We start from the raw sequence: 19746 nt of genomic DNA on the forward strand, positions 1-19746 counted from the left end.
ATTGCTAATGTTGATGAATAAAATAGCTCCCAACGTCATTGTGTCAATTTAATCTTTTGCTATACTTTTCTCTTAACCCCCACAAATGAATTCTTAACTTAGCCAATAGCATTGAAGATAATATGCTCCTCTCTCCTTTTTCTATTTATTATCCTTTCATTTGATGGTGGTTCTCATGAATGCTAGCATAACAAAAATGGAAAAGGGAGGGAAATGAATATTAGAAACCTCTCAAGTGGAATTAAAAGCTTCCGATTACTCTAAAAGTCCAAACCTAATTTTGGAAATTTGAATGAGGAGTTACTTAAAGATACTTAGATTTTAGCACCTTCCTTTAAAATTTTCAGAAAGCCATATACATTATTTTAAATATTTTTTATTCTGTTTCAAAATGACACTGTATTAATATTCAGGGAACTTTAGTATATATAAATATATCATGAATCATTCATTTGTTTTTTGTCTAAATTGATTACATGGGACAGAGGAAGCGAAATGATGTAGCCATAATTACTTGTTTGAAGAAAAATTAAAATTTTCCCACTGTAGCCAACAAATTTGCCCTTTGGTATGTGTCAGCAGCCAATAGTTTACTTCCTCTTTTAAAATCAAGAAATGTGGTTTCTGTGTTTATAATGGTAAATATGGGGGAGAAGTGATTCTGCAAGAGGGTGAGAGCAGCTGAATCATATCTATAACAAGGAAATAGAGGCTTAATTGTCTTTAGGTAATTGGTTATTAGATGAGCTGTTTCCTTAATTGTGGGATGATGTTCTCAGTTTATTCAATCTTTATACAGTGTCAGAAATTCTCTAGAAGTTGGAAATGACCAAATGACCGCATGCATTACAGAGGAAAACCAAATCAACAGTTTTTTCCTCGGCCAGTGACTCTGCTTCTTTAGGGTCTATGAGGAAATTCAAGTCCCTCTAATAGTGTCTATTTGTAAGATGCAGAAAGTGTAATATGGCAGAACTGCTGATTTTACTTATTCAGATGTACCCCAGACACTGAGAGCTTCTTGGTAGGCTCTAACAGAGTCTGTGTGAACATACTTGAAATAATATATTCATAAAGCTGTCATTACAGAAAAAAGGAAATATGCACAAATTTAAAATAATAGAATTAACCAACTCTAGTGCAAATCTGTTTGAAACCTGGATTTCATTTGTGAGAGCTATGGTAATAGTCCATTATAATAATCAATTCACAGAAATAAAAGTTAATTAACAAATAGTTAGAAAATGTTAATTTATAAGATCATGTTTATTCAATTCTTGATCACAAAGCAAATAATGTAAATGGCTTCTTGTCTTTTTTTTTTTTTTTGATACTGAGTCTCACTTTATCACCCAGGCTGGAGTGCAGCAGTGCGATCTCAGCTCACTGCAACCACTGCCTCCCAGGTTCAAGTGATTCTCATGCCTCAGCCTCCTGAGTAGCTGGGATTACAGGCATGCGCCACAGTGCATGGATAATTATTGTATTTTTAGTAGAGACGGGGTTTCACCATGTTGGCCAGGCTGGTCTCGAACTCCTGATCTCAGATGATCTGCCCACCTCAGCCTCCCAAAGTGCTTGTTATATTTTTTGATACAAAGTATGCTTAATACCTTTTAATGTTGTATAATCTGTTTTCCATATTATAAGTACTACTGGTCTACTAGGCAATATGGTTTCAAAGAATGGCAGTCCTTCCTGTGAAGGGCCTTATAGTCCAGTAGAATAAAATATTATACCATTTCAAAAGCTACTGACAAAAACTGATGGGATTATATTATTGCTACTTTAAGGTAAGAGTCTGCCCTTTTCTTTGAAGAGCATTCAAAAGATGCCTTTAATAAACATGTAAATGCTATAGATGCTGAAACAGTGAAGAGAAAGGGGATAGAATAAAGGAAAAGAATTAACATTTATAAAGCTGTAAATATTTGCCTAGGTGTTCTGCATACTTAACCTCTTTTAATTCTGCTTAATGCAGTGGAATAGATATTATTCCTGTCTTTCACATGAAGATGCTAAGGTTCTGAATATAAAGTAACTGGCCCAAAAATCAGTAATAATTGTTAGTGCCAGAATTTGAATTTGAACTCAGGTCTTCCTGCCTCAGTATCCTTGTCCTCTTAATTAAAAGCCTAAAATGTCTGGAATGAGTAAAATCTAAAAAGATTGAAAATGACAGGCTTTGAGAAGAGACATGTAATTAATTTTTTTTTAAATGTATATGGGCTGGGCATGGGGGCGCACACCTGTAATCCCAACACTTTGGGAGGCCTAGGCGGGTGGATTGCTTAAGCTCAGGAGTTCAAGACCAGTCTGGGCAACATGGCAAAACCCCATCTCTACAAAAAATACAAAACTTAGCTGGGCATGGTAGCATGTACCTGTAATCCCAGCTACTCAGGAGGCTGAGGTAGGAGGATTGCTTGACCCTGGGAGGTTGAGGTTGCAGTGAGCCGTGATCACATCATTGCACTCCAGCCTGGGTGACAGAGCAAGTCCCTGTCTCAATCAATCAATAAAAGGAAAATAAATATTATACATTACTATTTTTCTTTTAAAATATAAAATCTGTTTCTTTAGTGAATTAAAATTTTAATTTCCTCATCATAGATATTTTTATTGTTTTCTCAGTTCTTTCCCATAAGTCAATTTTACTTTCTGGTTGCTTTTATACTTCCTGATTGTAGGTTCCTAACATGTCAGCAGTATCAGGTAATAGAACAAATGGTGGTCATATCATGTTACATTAAAGCTATGTGTATAAGTTATGTGCATTTTTCAGGTTCTAGGTTTATAGGCCTTCTTTTATTGAAGACTCCCAATTTGGTGAAATAATTTATTTTTAGGAATTATTGGGTTGAAGCTGAATCTAGCAAGGTTTGATGGCATATTAATTTATTTAGAGGTTTTGCCTCATTTAAATAGAAATCTTTTATGTCTATCCTATTTCTTGTATTTTTATTTTCTATGTGGTCAAAATATGACTGCATGGAAACAGACTCTGAAATACCTGCTTTTCTCTAGTGCTTAGAAAAAGAAACTTGATAAGTCTGAATACAAAACATACTTTAGGTATGCTGATAAAATGAAGATGCTTTCCCTTTTCTGTTTTTTTTCTCTTCTAAATTGCTAAATATTGGAGTCTTCCAGGGCTCAGCCGTCAGACCTTCATTTCTCTATATTCACTCATTTATTTGATGATTATCTCAAGTTTCACAATTTAAAAGACCATCTGTATGCTAACTCCCAGATATCAAAAGATAACACCTCTATACCACTACCCTAGTTGCAATCACTGTTTTCTGCAGTAGCCTCCTAACTGGTCTTTCTTCCACTCTGCTACTGTATTCTCATTTCTCTTGCTGCTCGATTAATCTGTTAAAAAAAATCAATGGTTTCTTCTCACATTCAGAACAAAATGAAAACTCCTTATCATGACCTTCAAGGATACATTGTATATCACTCTCTCTGTCCTCAGCTTTGATTACTTTGTACCTCTAGCAGCATTGGCCTTCTTGCTATTCCTCAGACATACTAATCCCTTTTCCCATTCAAGGCCTTTGCTGTTTGTTCCCTCTTTTTATAATGTTCTTTCTTTTGTCCTCTCCTTCAGATATTTGCATGACTCACTTTCTACCATTGTTTAGGTCTCTAATAAAAATGTCACCTTCTTAGAGGGATCTTCCCTGTCCTCTTGTGTAGTTTCTGTAATCCCCATTTGAATTAAATTCATTGAGGTTAATGACTTTATCTTGTTTGTCACTGTATTTCTCACTCCCTAAACAGTGACTGGCTGCTCTACATAGTTCAACATCATAAATGCTCAATGAATATGTTAAATGAGTGGATAAGTGCATGCCCAAATAAATGCTCACAGAATTTGAACAGTTTTGCAAATTATCAAATAGCTCTGAATCTTGCATATTAATCCTTTTTTTTTTTTTTTTTTTTTTTTGAGATGGAGTTTCACTCTTGTTGCCCAGGCTGGAGTGCGATGGTGTGATCTCCACTCACTGCAACCTCTGCCTCTCGGGTTCAAGCTATTCTCCTGCCTCAGCCTCCCGAGTAGCTGGGATTACAGGCTCCCGCCACCACACCCAGCTAATTTTTTGTATTTTTAGTAGAGACGGGGTTTCACCATGTTGGCCAGGCTGGTCTTGAACTCCTGACCTCAGGTGATCCACCTGTCTCAGCCTCCCAAAGTGCTGGGATTACAGGCATGAGCCACCACGCCCGGCCACATATTATTCTTTTATATTAGAACAGCAGTAGTTGGCTGTGGTTCACACCTGCATTCCAAACACTTTGGGAGGCCCAGGTGGAAAGATTGCTTGAGCCCAGGAGTTTGAGACAGTCTGCGCAACATAGCAAGACTCCATCTCTACAAAAACTAAGAAAAAAAACTAGCTCACTGTGATGGCACATGCCTATAGTCCTAACTACTTGGGAAGCTGGGGCGGGAAGATGGCTTGAGCCCAGGAGGTTAAGGTTGCAGTGAGCTGGCATCGCACCACTGCACTCCAGCATGGGTGATAGAGAGTAAGATCCTGTCTCTTAAAAAAAAAAGAAAAGAAAAAAGGCAGTAGTCTCATAGTTAATTTAGCTTAACATTTGGTAACTAGGCCTAAATATTGAATAGAGGGTCATATTTAGTCATAGAAAGTCTCAGTTTATTCTCTAATATTTCTGGGAAAGTATATTAGCAGAGTGAGTTAGTTATTCATTGGAGAAATAGGGTAAAATAGTGTGCATTTTTCTGCAACTCCATACCACCAGCCATTTAGTGTTCTTCCATAAATGCGTTAAGTATGTAAGGTTTCATTCGAACTTTTTGTCTTAAAACCAGTATAAATTTGAGTGGCTGAACAACAGAGGGGAAATAATGTAGGTTATGGAATCAAATCTATATTGGATTCCTGGTTTTGCATTTAACTGTGTGACCTTAGGGAAATAATTTCTCTGACTTACACTTTCCTCACCTGCAAAATGGGAATAATGGTACCTGTCTCATATGTTTATTGCAACACTTAACGTGATAATCTATGTAAAACATCTAAATGCCTTACATTTAGTAAGTGCTTAAAAAACAATAGTTTTGTTTGTTTGTTTGTTTTTAATAATAGCAATAAACAGCACCAGGTGGCAATCTGTTTGGCACTCTTGCCTTAACCATTAAAGAAAGGATTACAGTGTATTTGAGAAAGATCCATACATTCAAGGGATATGATTCAACAATAGTTTTAACACTTCATTTATAAACTACAGTTGATCTCACCCTATAGGAAAGTTTCTTACAATCAGCATGAAAGAAAAATAAATTTCCTTCACAGTATTGGCTATGAAATTTGCTATCGAAGAATGTTATTTTCATAATAGCTTTTCTGTTTATAGGTAATCATATAATTTGTATATTTCAAATGCCTGCTGCTATTCAGTATAATTTCATAAAGCAGAAACCTTTTCAACATAAATTTTAAATAATGTTTTTAGTTACCTTGATAAACTTATTCAATGCTAGAGCTTTTGAGAGATCACTTATTTTTATGTATAGAAAAGATTTTTCTTGATTTGCACCCTGAACTTAAAACTCAAGTTGAACTCATAGTAGCATCTTTATTTACTGACCTTCAGGCAGTGTCATGACACTCTCAGTACCACTTTTGAGTTCCAGAGTAAAAGGTCCAGGGGTTGGGAGAATATTGATGCAATTTCTCTTAGAGGGTTTGGCCTGTAATTGTGATTAATAACAGTTGCTTTCACTATCTGGAAACAGACAGGCTGGTTTGTCTGCCTACAATCATGCTGTGACAAATGGAGCTATGTTAACTCTGGTTTTGTGTATCAGAGAAAACAGATGTAGTCTGGAACTGGAGGCTATAGGAAATATAAAGCCTACTTAACTTAATCTTCATAGTGCTTGTTTTTGTAACTGACGAGCTGGTCAGTTTCAATAGCAAAGTTTATGTCAGCCATGTATTTAATTTCAATTTATGAGTTAAGTTTTTAAGTTGTTCATTTGCTAAAATCATACCTAAGTCCTTTTTTTAAGTTGTTCATTTGCTAAAATCATACCTAAGTCCTTCTCAGGAAGTTAAAAACCTTGATTAAGTATAACCAGCCTTAGTTTAAATATTGATTTTTTTTACCTAACCAAAATTACTCCCTATTATAATTATAGGGCAGCTGCTGTTACCTTTTTTTGGTAGTCTTACCAGAATCTAATGGTATTAGAAACTTTAAAAGTAAAAGGAAACTACTCAAAGAAGCTGAGCAAAAAAATCAGGTTTAGGGCCATTTGTTAATTTGTAGTGTGAAACAAAAGGCATATAGATTGGAAAGGAGGAAGTATAACTATCCCTATTTGCAGGTGCCGTTATTGACTATATAGAAAATCCCAAAGAATATACAAAAACAGAGTCAGCAAGATTTCAGGATACAAGATCACACACAAAAATCAATTACATTTCTAAATACTAACAATTAAGCATATAGAAACCAAATCTAAAATATAATACCACTTGCAGTTGTTCCAAAGAAAATGAAATAGGCATAAATCTAGCAAAATATATACCGAATTTGTATTCTGAAAATTACAGAATCTTGATGAAAGAAATCAAAGAAGACCTAAATAAATGAAGAGACATACAGTATTCATGGTTTGGTAGAAAACTCAACATAGTAAAGCTGTCAGTTCTTTCCAAATTGATCTATCTGTTTAGTGCATTTTCTGCCAAAATTTCAGCAAGATGTTTAAATAGATATAGAAAATATTATTCTAAAATTTATATGGTAAGGAGAAGGAACTAGACAGCTAAAACAAATTTGAAAAAATGAATAAAGTAAAAGCAGTCAATCTACCTTATTTCAAGACTTACTATATAGTTACAGTAGTCATGACTGTGTGTTACTGGAGGAGGACACATAGATCAGTGGAACAGAATAGAGAACCCAGAAATAGAGCACACAAATATGCCAAGCTGAGTTTGATGAAAGTACAAAAGCAATCTAGCGGAGGAAGCATAGCTTTTTCAACAAATAGTACTGGGCGGGAGGGGAAAAGAACTCTGACCTAAATCTCATACCTATACAAAAATTTAACTCAAAATGAATAATGAACTTAAAAGTAAAACAAAACTATAAAACCTTTAGAAAAATGCAGAGAATATCTTCAGGATCTAGAGCCAGGCAAAGAATTCTTAGACCAGACACTAAAAGTACAATTTATAAAAAATTGATAAACTGGATTTTATCAAAATTAGAAACTTTTGCTCTATGAAGGACTCTGTTAGGATGAAAAGATAGGTTATAGAGTAGGAGAAAATATGTGCAAACCTTATATCCAAGAAAAGACATATCTGTTATATATAAATTTCATAGCTCATTAGTAAAAAGCAAATACTTTAATTAGAAAATAGGCAAGAGACATGAAGAAAAATTTCACTGAAGAAGATATACAGATGGCACATAATCACATGAAAAAATGTTCAACATTGTTAGCTATTAGGGAAATGAAAATTAAAGCCACAGGAGATATCACTACACACCTATCAGAATGGCTAAAATAAAAAAATAGTGACAATATCAAATTCTGCCAATGATGCAGAGAAACTGAATCACTCATACATTGCTTGAGGGAATGTAAAGTGGTACAGCCATTCTGGAAAACAGTTTGGCAGTTTCTTATAAAACTGAACATGTAATCACCACTCAACCCAGCAAATGCACATTTGAACATTTGTACCAGAGAAATGAAAACTTATGTTCACATAAAAACCTGTACATAAATATTCATAGCAGCTTTATTCATAATAGCATAATACACCCAAACTGGAAACAGCCCAGATGTCCTTCAGCTGGTGAATGGCTGCCTACACATACTGTGGTACATCCATACCATAGAATACTACTCAGCAATAAATAAAAACAATGAACTATCAATACATGCAACAACTTGGAATAACTCTCCAGGGAATTATGTTAAGTGAATAAAATCCATCCCAAAAGGTTACATACTGCCTGGTTCTATTTCTATACCATTTTTGAAATGACAAAATCTTAAGAGTAAAAAAAAGATTAGTGATTTCCAAAAGTTGAGGCTGGAGAGGGTGTGACTGTAAACAGCACAGGGATCCTTAGTATGTTAGAACTGTTCTTGACTATATCAATGTCAATGTCTTATTCCTTTGATAGCTACCAGATGACTTTAGCCTTTCCAACACTGAATCTTTATCAGATTACTATAAGATAGAAAATTTGTTTTGCCTTTTAATTTTTTCAGTTTCTTTGACTGGCCTTTTCTAACAAAACGTATATGTTGATTATAATATTTTTCCATTGAAGCAATGTTGTAGTTAGAGTGTAAGAACATACTGTGGAAACCAACTTAACCCACAATTTAACTGAACATTAAACTATTAATATTTCAGCTGTAGCATAGGTTAAACAGATTTGAGAGCTGACAGAAAAATCTGTAGCAAGAAGATACTGATCCCTGCTCCCCACCCCACCATCCCCCCACCCCTGTGTGACTACAGGGGCCAAGCCCAAGACAAAAGGGCCAGGGACAACATTGTGTTGGCTGTCTCTTACCACATGCTATACCTTTAGTAGCTTCTAGCCTCAGGTATATCACCAGGAGAGTGAGTATAGGTGGCTTGGATAATATCACTTAGCTTTGGATCTCTAAAGAGAACTTTTTCTCTTTGACAATTTTATGTCTATAACTTATAAATAATATGTCTGTTAATCTGAGAATGCCTGTATTACATTATTACATTGTTACAGAATACTTTTATAGTTAGTTTCATGTGATTAGCAAACAACCCTGGGAAGAGGTTGGTTGTCCCCTCTAACACTACTTTCTTACATAATCCAGCAGTAGTTTGGTCAGATTAAATTAAATCTTGAAATACAAAGTCGATGCTCAGATCACTCGTATAAGCAGCTAAGTCTAGGTTTTCTTCTTAAAATCTGACCTATAGAATAGTGCTAAAGAGATATCCAGGATACTCAAACTAGAACTTTCAAAATATAGTTGTTATAATGGTTAGATGCTTTTTGCTTTGGCTGAAGTCTACTTCTGAGCTTCACCTTCAATAATCTTCTAAATGTATGGCCCATTTCATAATTTGTTCTTTTTAATAAGTCTATAATCTTTTTGACTTATAATCAAATGTGTGATTCAAAAAATTAAAATTTAGCTAGAGACCTCTGTGACCAGCAGACGCTGGATTTATCCCTTTTAGATTAGGACTGTTTGGTAGTTTTCTGCTAAATCTTCAATCCATTAAGCCTCAAAGAGTAGTTCCAGATAATTTTTGGTGGCCAGATTGGCCTCCATGTCCACATTTTCCATGTACATCATTTTATCTCTTATACCTTGCATACATGTCTGTTCATTCATTTATGCTGTTGATCATACCACAACTTCTTTCTTGCATTCTTTCTTGAATCTCTTAGCATCCCGGGGAATAGTGAGCCTGTAATTTGAAAAACTGTACTTGAAAGTTTTCATATTCTCTGTTCCAAAAGTAAAGTTTTAAAAATGTACTATGTGTTGTGGAAGAATACACACAACTTGTTTGATCCAGTCTCTATATACATTATTAGAAATTAAATTGTAAAACAGTGAACTCCATTTTTAATTTAAGCACAGCCCCCCACCCCCCGCCCCATTAGTTTTCTTTCTTTTCTTTTCTTTTTTGTTTCTTTTTGTGTGTGTGTGTGAGCTATGGCGTCTCGCTCTGTCACCTGGGCTAGAATGCAGTGCCATGATCTTGACTCACTGCAGCCTCAAACTTCTGAGCTCAAGTTCTCCTCCCGCCCAATCTCCTGAGTAGCTGAGACTGCAGATGCGTGCCGCCACATCCAGCTTATTTTTTATTTTTTTATTTTTATTTTTTTAGAAATGGGGTCTCACTATGTTACCCAGGCTGGTCTTGAACTCCTGGGCTTAAATGATCTTCCCACCTCAGCCTCCCAAAATGTTGGGATTACAAGCATGAGTCACTGTGCCTGGCCTAGTTTTCTGTAGTATTCAGTATTTGGCCCATCTTTTTTATGTCTTATAAAATACATCTAAATACTTAAGTACTTAAGGAATCATATATTTAGAATAATAGAGAATTATGGAATGCAAGGTACTTATCTTGTTTTCAGAGATGGTGATCTTGGCTTTTTGTAGCTCTAGTGTTGACTCTCAGGCTAGATTTATACTTCTAGAACATCAGAAGTCAAAGGAATATGTTGGGTCAGTAGCTATGAATACCCCACATCAGATGATTCAGGTCTAAAAAAGAAGAATAGGCTTTATGTGGTATGTGTACACATGCCTTTCAGTAGATAACTATCACATACAAGGTAAATTGAAATAGTTTTAGGCCACCTGTTATTTGCTGTCTTCAGTCATTCATTTTCCCTTCCTTTAATATGGTGTGCTACATAAGGGACAGAGTATAATTTCTTCCCTTTCTGAAAATGAGCTTTACAGGTGTTTAATAAGGAACTGCTATATAGTTGTATACCCATGTGTGTTAACATGGGTACAGATCAGTATGGTCAGCTAATTTCTGAATGCCCAGCAGTACAACTAAGAATTGTACAAAGGGCATTATTAGTGGTGGTGTTTAGCTCTGGAATAAAAATCTTGTACTTTGAAGTGTGTTTCTTCTCCAAGATTAAGGCCTGTGGTGTTTGTTGTTTTATTGATCCATGTGGGGTAACTACATAAGGTTCTCCAGAATCTCAAGAAGACTCCAATAATTGTCTCGTTGTTAAGGCATATTGAACGTTTTTGTTTGAATGTGTTTTCTATCTGTATATGTATCCTGTGAAGTAGTTGACTTAAATTGTTAAACAAAGCCAAAGATTTCTAGTACCTTTAATTGCATAAATCAAGATTTCTGACCCCATTTCAAATTCTGTTATCAGTGGCAGAAGAAGTGCCAGACCTCTGCCACGAAGGGGTTAAATGCTTTTATCAAATGTGTTTATGAGGGGCCACAGCTTTGTTGGCCGTACTGCCCTTTTTTTTTTCTACTTTCTACTTCACTAATCAAATGTATATTAGATTGATTATTGTAAAAGTATAAACCATAGAAAATTTGACAAGATAGATGTGTAAATTATCCTTCTGACAGAAGTAATGATGCACTCCAAGCACCTTCTGTTTTCCAGCGCTTGGTGAGTGACTTCATTAAATATTCAATGGCTGTTGGGTGGCTTCTCAGACGATGGTTCAGTTCCTTGTGGAATTGCATTATTACTAGAGGTGTAAAACCAGGCAGACAAGCTAGCTGTTGGGCATCCTGCTGAGGTTCTAATGTGCTCCATCTTGTTGGAGCAGTTGTTTGCAGTCTTTTCAGGACAATTACATCCATAACCACAGGATACATTCAGTGAAACTGTATTACAGATAACAGTGGAGACTGGTATTCACTGCTCGTCACCCCTCTCTTCAGCTGCCTCAGTGTGGGCAGCTTATAATAGTATGGTAAAGCCCATTTTACCATTCACAGAGTAGTTGTTTAAAAAAAAAAAAAAATCCTGTGGATCAAATCTGGAAAAAAACTGATTTTTAACTTTTTTAAAAAGTGCTTAAAATCATAGAATATTAGAGTTGAAGAGACTTTATAAAGTCTAACCATTTGCAAGTGAAAAAACAGGCTGAATCATAGTCATGGGCAGTCCCTTAGGAGATAATAGAAGGTCCTGGTAGAATATCTTTTAGGTGGTAGAGATTGCAGGAATAGGGATTTATTTGCTCTTAGCTTCTGGTTTTAGAGCTATCTCAAACAAAATTTTTCATTTTGAATTTAAGGTTTTTTTTCTGCTGAACTTCATTTCCCCCCATCTTAATACCAGCAATACCTTTTTATTTCTGAAAGCCAAGCAGATAATTTGCTTTCTGAGATTATCACAGTATTTATTATTTTGATGACAATTTGATGGTTTCTTAGAGAACTGGACACAAAAGATGGTTTTAGTTGAGCTCGAAATGGTATTTAAGGTTTCCAAAAGGCAGATGCTATGATGTATCACTACAGCCTAATAAATGGGAATGCATTATAGAATGACAGGCTGAATACTTTAATGAAAGAAGGTTTCCCATTTCAGTTGGTCAATTAAATCACTGTTGATGACTTTGGATCATTAATGAACATTTGTGGAAAATGACCATTTGAATTCAATTAGTATGATAATAGGTTTTTTGGAGAAGTACAAGTACAAATAATCCTAACTGTAAATTAAAAGATTTATCCATTTTGCCACAGATAAGTTAGCGTATTGCTTGCTTTTTAATACCAGAGCAAATTGACATTTCAGAATTCTTTTACAGATTAAGTACATATTCTTTCTTACAAAAGTTCTACTTACAAAAGGTTATGTTTTTCATTGAGTACCTTTTGAAATATAATTTATGCTGCTAACCATTATGTTACTTCACTATTCTCAGAACAAATTAGCAAGACCTAGAAACAAAAAAAAGGGAACTTTGTACAGTATGTAAAAGCAAAAGATTAAGTTTACGATGGATTAGGTATTTGATTTATTTAATGCCTTAGGAAAAAAATTCTAAATCTGGAAAAACAGTAGGAAGAAAGTAACCATTATTTGGGAACATGCAAATTTATTTAAAAGTACTGTGAAAAGAAAATGTAAATAGAAGCTTAATAGCCAGATTTTTTTCTTGAGCCTATTAAAGTTTCAAATTTTCTTATTATTTTAAGCCTTTATGTTCATTAAAATATTTTAAGGATATATATCCTGTCATTTTTGCTGAATTTACCCAACAAATTCATCTCAATGTGATGTTTTTCTTTAGTTAACTTCATTTTCTCTAAAACTTGGGTGTGTTTTGGTAGTTAAGGCAGAGGTGGGTTCTTTTGAAATGCACGTTTTTCTCATTTTGTTATTTGTAAAATGGGCTATAATCTCTGTCCAAGCTTCCTTCAATCTCCATTTCATAGTTTACAGAGAAAGGAGACACTGTGGAGCACAGACTTCCCCTGGGAATACATTGGGCTTAATGAGCTTGATAGTCTGGTGGGCTCAATAAATCAAATAAAGCAAAACATTTCTCATTTTTGAATAAAAGCATTTATCACACAGTGTTTGTTCACTCATGGTCACAAGATTGATTGGTTCCCAGCATCATAGCATATATTGAAGCATTTTTGATTTTGTTTTTCCAGTGGGCAAGTTACGGAAGCAATGGCTAAAGGAAAGTATCTCTGATGTCGGCTTTGGGATGCTGAAGTCTGTCAAGGAATATGTGGACCCCAATAACATCTTTGGAAACAGAAACCTTTTATAAATCCATTAGTACCATTACAAAAAAATGTCAATTTTTTTTTTAAGTTTTCAACTGTGGTTATACTAGTAATCAAATATATCATGGACTATATTTTGGATACATTTGTTTTTTTGGTTTAAAATAAGTTTGTTTTCATTCTGTAGTTTGTTTTGTTTCTACATCTATGGATTGACAGATGGTATTCCTAAATCTCTCTCATTGTAGGTACATCATTTTACATTCAGCGGTTGTCATTTCAAATTTTAGTCAGGCAGCACAAAGCTGCCAGTTATTCCAGAGGAAGCTGCTGCCAGCTGTTTTGTATTGTTGCTTCCTCTTGGGGAACAAAGACAGATTTGGTATCATTGATTGCTCAGCTAGCCTCTTTTTAAAAGAACGTTTCTGGGAATCAGATGTCTAGGGAAGGATTCCACTGAGGAGTGATACACGTGTACATTGTTTAAGAGCATAGTCTAGTGTGAGTAGGCCATTAAGGGGAAGGATATTCATGAAAGAATTTAGGCAACCTGTTATTTAGAAAGCCTTCACGTCTGTAAGGTGCTTGGCCTACTTTTTTTTTTTTTTTTTTAAATTAGTATACATGCATAAAACCTTGTATCATCAATATACAAATTATTCTGTTAGGGGACATGTTTTTGTTCTCCATGTTTCTGTTTCTATTGTGGTATGAGTTGTATTTGTATCACGGAGATAACCTATTGTTATATTCTAATTCATTGATAATATGTTTTGTAAGAAAAGCTGACATCCCTCATTGCAAGTGAAGAACAGGTTTACCATGAAATGAACGCCTTTATTCAACTTAGAGTCCTAATGTTTCTGATTTCACATTCTTATTGCTGAAATGCAGAAGAAACAGCTACAGCAAGAGCAGAAGGAAAACTCTTAGACTTAATGTCTCCAATTGCAAGAATTGTTTCACTAAAGAAACAGTCATCATTCAACTACTGAATTTGAAAGCCTCAGCAGTTTCAATGACAAAAATCATTTTTGCTTTTTTAAAATTAATCCCAATGGCATGATAAATTTTCATATAAAAAGTAAAGTTTCAATTTAGTTTTTAATAATGGTTTAATGCCTTTTTTGAATAACTGGTTTAACCTAATTTTTTTTAAATGTAATGTAATAATGCATATACCATAATCAAAAGTTTGAAATATCCTGTTTCTTAAATAATGAGAACATTAATCACATTTAGCAAGCATTTGTACATTCAAACCTGGATATTAAAGTGAAATGATTACTTTGAATCACTGTCTGCCAAGGTTCATGTTTCACATTTTGAGATGGATTGTTTTCTTAATGCAATACCTAACTTTTGATAATTTTTTAAAACTAATATTTGATCAGATAATGTAAGTCAAAATGCAGACGATCCTTTAAAAGGATGCATTGTCTGTGTATGTAGCAACAGCTCCAAAGTATTTTTGGGCAGTTTGATACCTTTTATATCTGAAGTAGCCTTAACCAGAAAAATGGTAATTTAAAATTGACAAAATGATATTTTTAAGACTTCAAAATGATAAATAATTTTTAACTATTAAAATTGGCCTCAAACTAATAAATATGTAATTAAATTAGAATTAAATATCAGTTTAACAACAAAATGAAATATTTATTTTTTAGAAGCTGCCTCTCTTCATTGGTCATTTATTTTTAATTATAAAATTTCCAACAGATCTTTGCTTTAAGCCCTTGATATTTGACCTAGTTGGACACTTGATGAAGAAGTTGCCTCTAGAATTATAAAAATCTCAGCTTTATAAAATGCATCTGTTCACGAAGGTAATTTCTTTAATTGGTGATCAAAATATAAAATTAAAGAAGGTACTAATGTCTCACTGGAAGTATATATATATATATATATATGTATGCGTGTGTGTGTGTATATATATATATATGTATATGTTTCTGAGTAATTTTTAAAAAATAAAACAGGTTAATAAGAAGATCCATTCCTTTGCATGTGATTGTTATAACATTCTTTCCCAGGGAGTTCAATTTCAGCAACCTCAGAAATCCATACTTGATATTAGGAAACTGTAAATGTAACACCTGAAATTATTATGTTCACTATTCTACATGAACCTTATGGAAATTCATGATTTATGTCTTTGTTTTTCTTTTTCCAAGTATATGCAGGACTCCCCAACCTTGATTTTATAATGGTGACTGCATTTTGTAGGTGGAATCATTTCTACCGAAATCATTTTGAAACACAAGAACATTGATCAGTACTGTTTCACTCTGATTTAGTAAATCAGAAAGCCTCCCCCTACCCCCAGCCCCCACTTTCACACACCTACTTCTGGGAGGTGCCTCAGTATAGACTTGGTATCTGTGAAGGACTGAGTTCATGAATATGCACAGAAGCACTTAAACCATGCCTCTTATTTCTATAATACCTGAAAATGGCTTCATAAAAGTCAAGTCAGGAGAACACTGTTTACGTGACACTTCTTAACTCATTTTTAATGTTTATTTTTAATTTCAAAAACTTGTTGCCTATTTGGTTTTCAGTACTGCATAACACTGACTTTCTTAAATTAGTCATATTTGCAATAATTTACTTAAATTTGGTAATGTCACATTTGGGTTGGGGTTTCAGTGGGAATATTAACTTGCCACTAGTGAGAAATGGCATTGAATACTAAAGACTCAATATGAACAGGCTTTATAGACCCTTAGAGAAACTGTTGCCTTAATGTTTGGTGCAATTTCTAGTAGTGCATAAGTGAATTTAGTCTTATGATAAGTAACTTGAGCTGTTTTTAGCTTAGTAAGAATTGTGGAAACCACATGTTTATTGTGCCCATCATTTTACACAAAGAAAAGAGGATTATATTATTTCTTCTAAGGAAGTAGGAGTTTTCTTCCTAAAAGTGCTTACATATTGTAGTACTATTACTTAAAAGTTATTTATGAAGTTGGAAGCCTTCTAGTTTGCCTGTGTTGATGTATTTTGAAAACAAAATTGCAATAAAGGATGAGCTTCCATCGGTGTGTATGGTATACCAGATACAGATGGTTGCAAGGAAACCTTTTCCTCCACTAGAATAGTCTATTAGTAACTGCTAAGTCCTAGCTTGCATTTTTGAAAATGCCTTTCTGCATGTTAGCACCCAGACTTTCCTTTGTCATATTCCTTTATAGCTACAACTTAACTGTAGCTTATCAGAGAAGCTCTGTAGTCCTACACTGAAGTGTGTTCCCTTGGCTGTTCGTATGGGGCTGGGTTTGGTTGAACTTCTATTCTGTATATATGCTAGAACACAGTTACTACAGATTGATTCACAAACTGCATGTGCTGGTGCTTGAGGCAGCCAAAGTGGAATGCTGTGGAAAGCATATCTATATCTTAAAAAACACTCAGACAGGAGTTAAGGACAGCTTTAATAATTTTTTTGTTTACCACTTAATCTTTATCAACTTTGATTTTAGTTAGGGCTTAGCTCATGGTTGAAGAAAAGTGGAAAATAACAAGTGCCCATTTAGGTTTGAAGAATCCAGAATGTTTTACATTTGACTTTATGAGTTATAGAAGCTTGGCTTTGCTCTAGGCTTCATGTTCCCAAATGAGCCATATGTCAGTATATTCACTTAATTCTTACTAATTTCAGTTTCCTGTAAAGGAAACAACCTACATATTGATGCTTAAATCCAGAAAGTATAAAAGGTTTTCTTAAACTGTTAAAATATAGTGTCTGATATAAAAGGATGTAAGTTACTCAGCTTTCTGCTCCCTAAGCCAAACAGTGTTTGTCTTCAGTGTGAAATTTAACTGTAAAAACTACTTGTAATGTCAAGAGATTATAGATCATATTATTAATAAAATGGACCTGGGTCTAATTTTTTTTTCTTCAAAGGGAGTGTGAAGCTGTTTATTCTTCTATTTGCATATGAGTTTTTCTTTTAGTTTTAGTTTTTCATGTTCATATTTCCACTGATTTGAAAACACAAAATTTATTTTTATAATTTTGTTGCTTGTAGCATAATCAAGTGCAAAATCAAGTGCAACCTACTTGTGAATAAATCTCTTTGGATTTATAGCTGAGGATATTGTTAGCTAGGTTTTGTCAATCCCTAATCATTTTTTAAAATCAATGCTGTATTCCCAGGAGGCATTGAGACTCCTATGAACCTGAAGCACTCCCTTTTGAACCTTGGAAGATCCTCAAAGAGTGAGCACTCTTGTGCTCTTCTAATCATAATTAATTCCTTAACAAATCAGAGTAAGGACCACTGACATATAGAACACTCAAGCCAAAGAACCATCACAGAATTTAGTAACTTTAGTTCTGTGAACATGAAAAGATTTCTTTTTTGGTTTCCAAAGGAGATTATTTATTTTTCCACAAGGAAAAACATCTTGCAGAGACTCTGAATTCCAAATCTGAGTGAGAAAGAAAAGGAAAAAAATCTGTTTCATGGTGGATTTCTAAGCAACATATATACATGTTTTTAAGACAACCTTTTGTTGGCAGTGTTTTTCCTGAACACCACATGTACCCTAGGAAACATGTTTTTCCTTTAGTCTTGTTCACATATCAGAAAAGGACATGAAATGCTCATACTGGCATACAAGTTTCTATAAGTAGTTATTTTTTGAGCTACTTATACTATATCCCCAAAAGCTCACAGTGCCTTGTTGGGATTTTTTTTTTTCCATGAACTAGCCATTATTTTAAATGAGTGGGAGAGGATAAGTCTTTAGACAGAGGTCATTCAGCAGTTCAAGATTATTCCTCTTCAAGAACATGTCAGGAATTAAGCAGTTAAATGTGGAAACACTGGTAATTCTTTCCACAGTGTTGTTTTGGATAATCTGTTCTAGTATATTTAACTAATTGTATGGTGGACCTGTACTCTGATACACATCTAATCAGTCAATGGGATTTGTATGTGCTTTTTCTTCCTACATTTTCATTCCTACTGCCCCAACCTAGTAGCCCTAAGTTGTGGCTTGGTGGGTGTGACATTGAGCCTCAAGACACTCACTACATTCTTTCTGGATGTTTGCTCACAGGCTCCCTGAGGAGCAGAACCTGTGAGCTGGGGAGTGCGGGTGGTTTCTATTCCTAATATTGTGTGTCAGTCCTTTTTCGTGTGATGGTGCCTTCAGAATAACGAATATTTCTGTTCTGGACAATGATTAAATCTTATGAGAAATATATGTAGGTTATATTAATTCTTGTCCATTTTTGCTAAGCCTGTGAAATACTTTGGCTCTGATACAACTTGACTTGAATAATATCTTATCCTGAGTCTTCCTCCAAGGCAGTACATATTCCTGCCAGGACTGTAGTAATCCTTTGGGAACTACATGTGAGTAAGTACTTGTATGTAAGCCATTATACTGCTGTAATTAATGCATACAAACAATTCTTCTCTTTACATTTATAGTCTAAAAGGGGATATGCAGTGGGAAGGAAAATTCCTGAGAGATTCCAGCATAGCTTTGTCAATTCCGACTGAGCCATACTGTTTTCCACAAGGGCTCAACACATAGTCAGTATTCCGTGCTTTCAGTGTGTGTTCAGATTCTCCTCTTACTGGTTTTCTTAGACTGTATTGTTCTATAAGCAAATGCCCATGTGTGATTTTTAAGATGTGCTGGGGAAAAATAAATCAATACCACAACCACCCATTGTTATAGAAATTGTTGTTTATTTCATGTTGGTTCTATTTAACCTTTGTTGACAGCATGCTATACTCGGCCAAAACAAACAGGATACGCTTTGTGCCCATGAGTACCATCTCCGGTAGTGAAGGGCATGTGCAGATACTGATTACATCCCTGCCTGTGGCTCCCACACTGAAAGGAAGGTTGTAGCTGTCTGGGCTCTGAAATGACTGAAGGTCAGACCTGTTGAACTCTGTCTTACATGATACATTTCAGTAATCACTAGCCACACTAAGATTTTAGCTCTTGTATTATATAGTTAAGAAAAGCAATTTTCTACCTGGCTTATGTAAGTTCAGATTGAATTAACCCTAGAAATCATCCCATCTTATTTCTATTTCACCCATCTGAACATAATTGCTACCTAACATTCCCCAGGCTACAAGCAGATAACTAGTCTTCCTGAACATTTGCTGTGAACAAATACATATTCATTGCCTTTCCAGGAAGCCTTTTCCAACTTCTGTAATCTTCAAGTATTAGGAGGTTTTTAAATTATTATTAGACTGAAATCTGTGTTCCTCTTCTATCCATTATACAACTTCTGCCACCTTTAGTCATAAAGAATTGTCCAATTACTCTGTTGAAGGGCTGCTCTTCAGGTATTTAAAGTCAGGTCTCATGTTCCTCAACACCTTCTCCTATCAACCTTTGCTCCTGTCATTTCTAGACTTTCACCTTCCTAATCTTCCTCACATGTGCCCATTTTACATTTTTAAAGTGAGGTGTCTAGGCCTGAAAACAA

The 19746-nt window shown here is 34.7% G+C and overlaps 1 protein-coding gene across 2 annotated transcripts in view; it reads left to right on the forward strand.

Annotated features, from left to right (window-relative positions):
• Positions 1 to 18963, forward strand: part of AGPS (alkylglycerone phosphate synthase) — a 157745-nt gene extending 138782 nt beyond the window's left edge. The window contains exon 20 of one of the 2 annotated variants that reach the window (XM_031008691.3): positions 13197 to 18963. In XM_031008691.3, coding sequence (XP_030864551.1) covers positions 13197 to 13318 — 122 coding nt within the window. In that variant the 3' untranslated portion in view covers positions 13319 to 18963. The remainder of the gene's footprint in view (positions 1 to 13196) is intronic. The other variant, XM_063695017.1, reaches the window with a different exon arrangement.
• The last annotated feature ends 783 nt before the right edge of the window (positions 18964 to 19746 follow it).

Source organism: Gorilla gorilla, chromosome 11 (assembly GCF_029281585.2).
Source record: "Gorilla gorilla gorilla isolate KB3781 chromosome 11, NHGRI_mGorGor1-v2.1_pri, whole genome shotgun sequence".
Taxonomy (NCBI): Eukaryota; Metazoa; Chordata; class Mammalia; order Primates; family Hominidae; genus Gorilla; species Gorilla gorilla.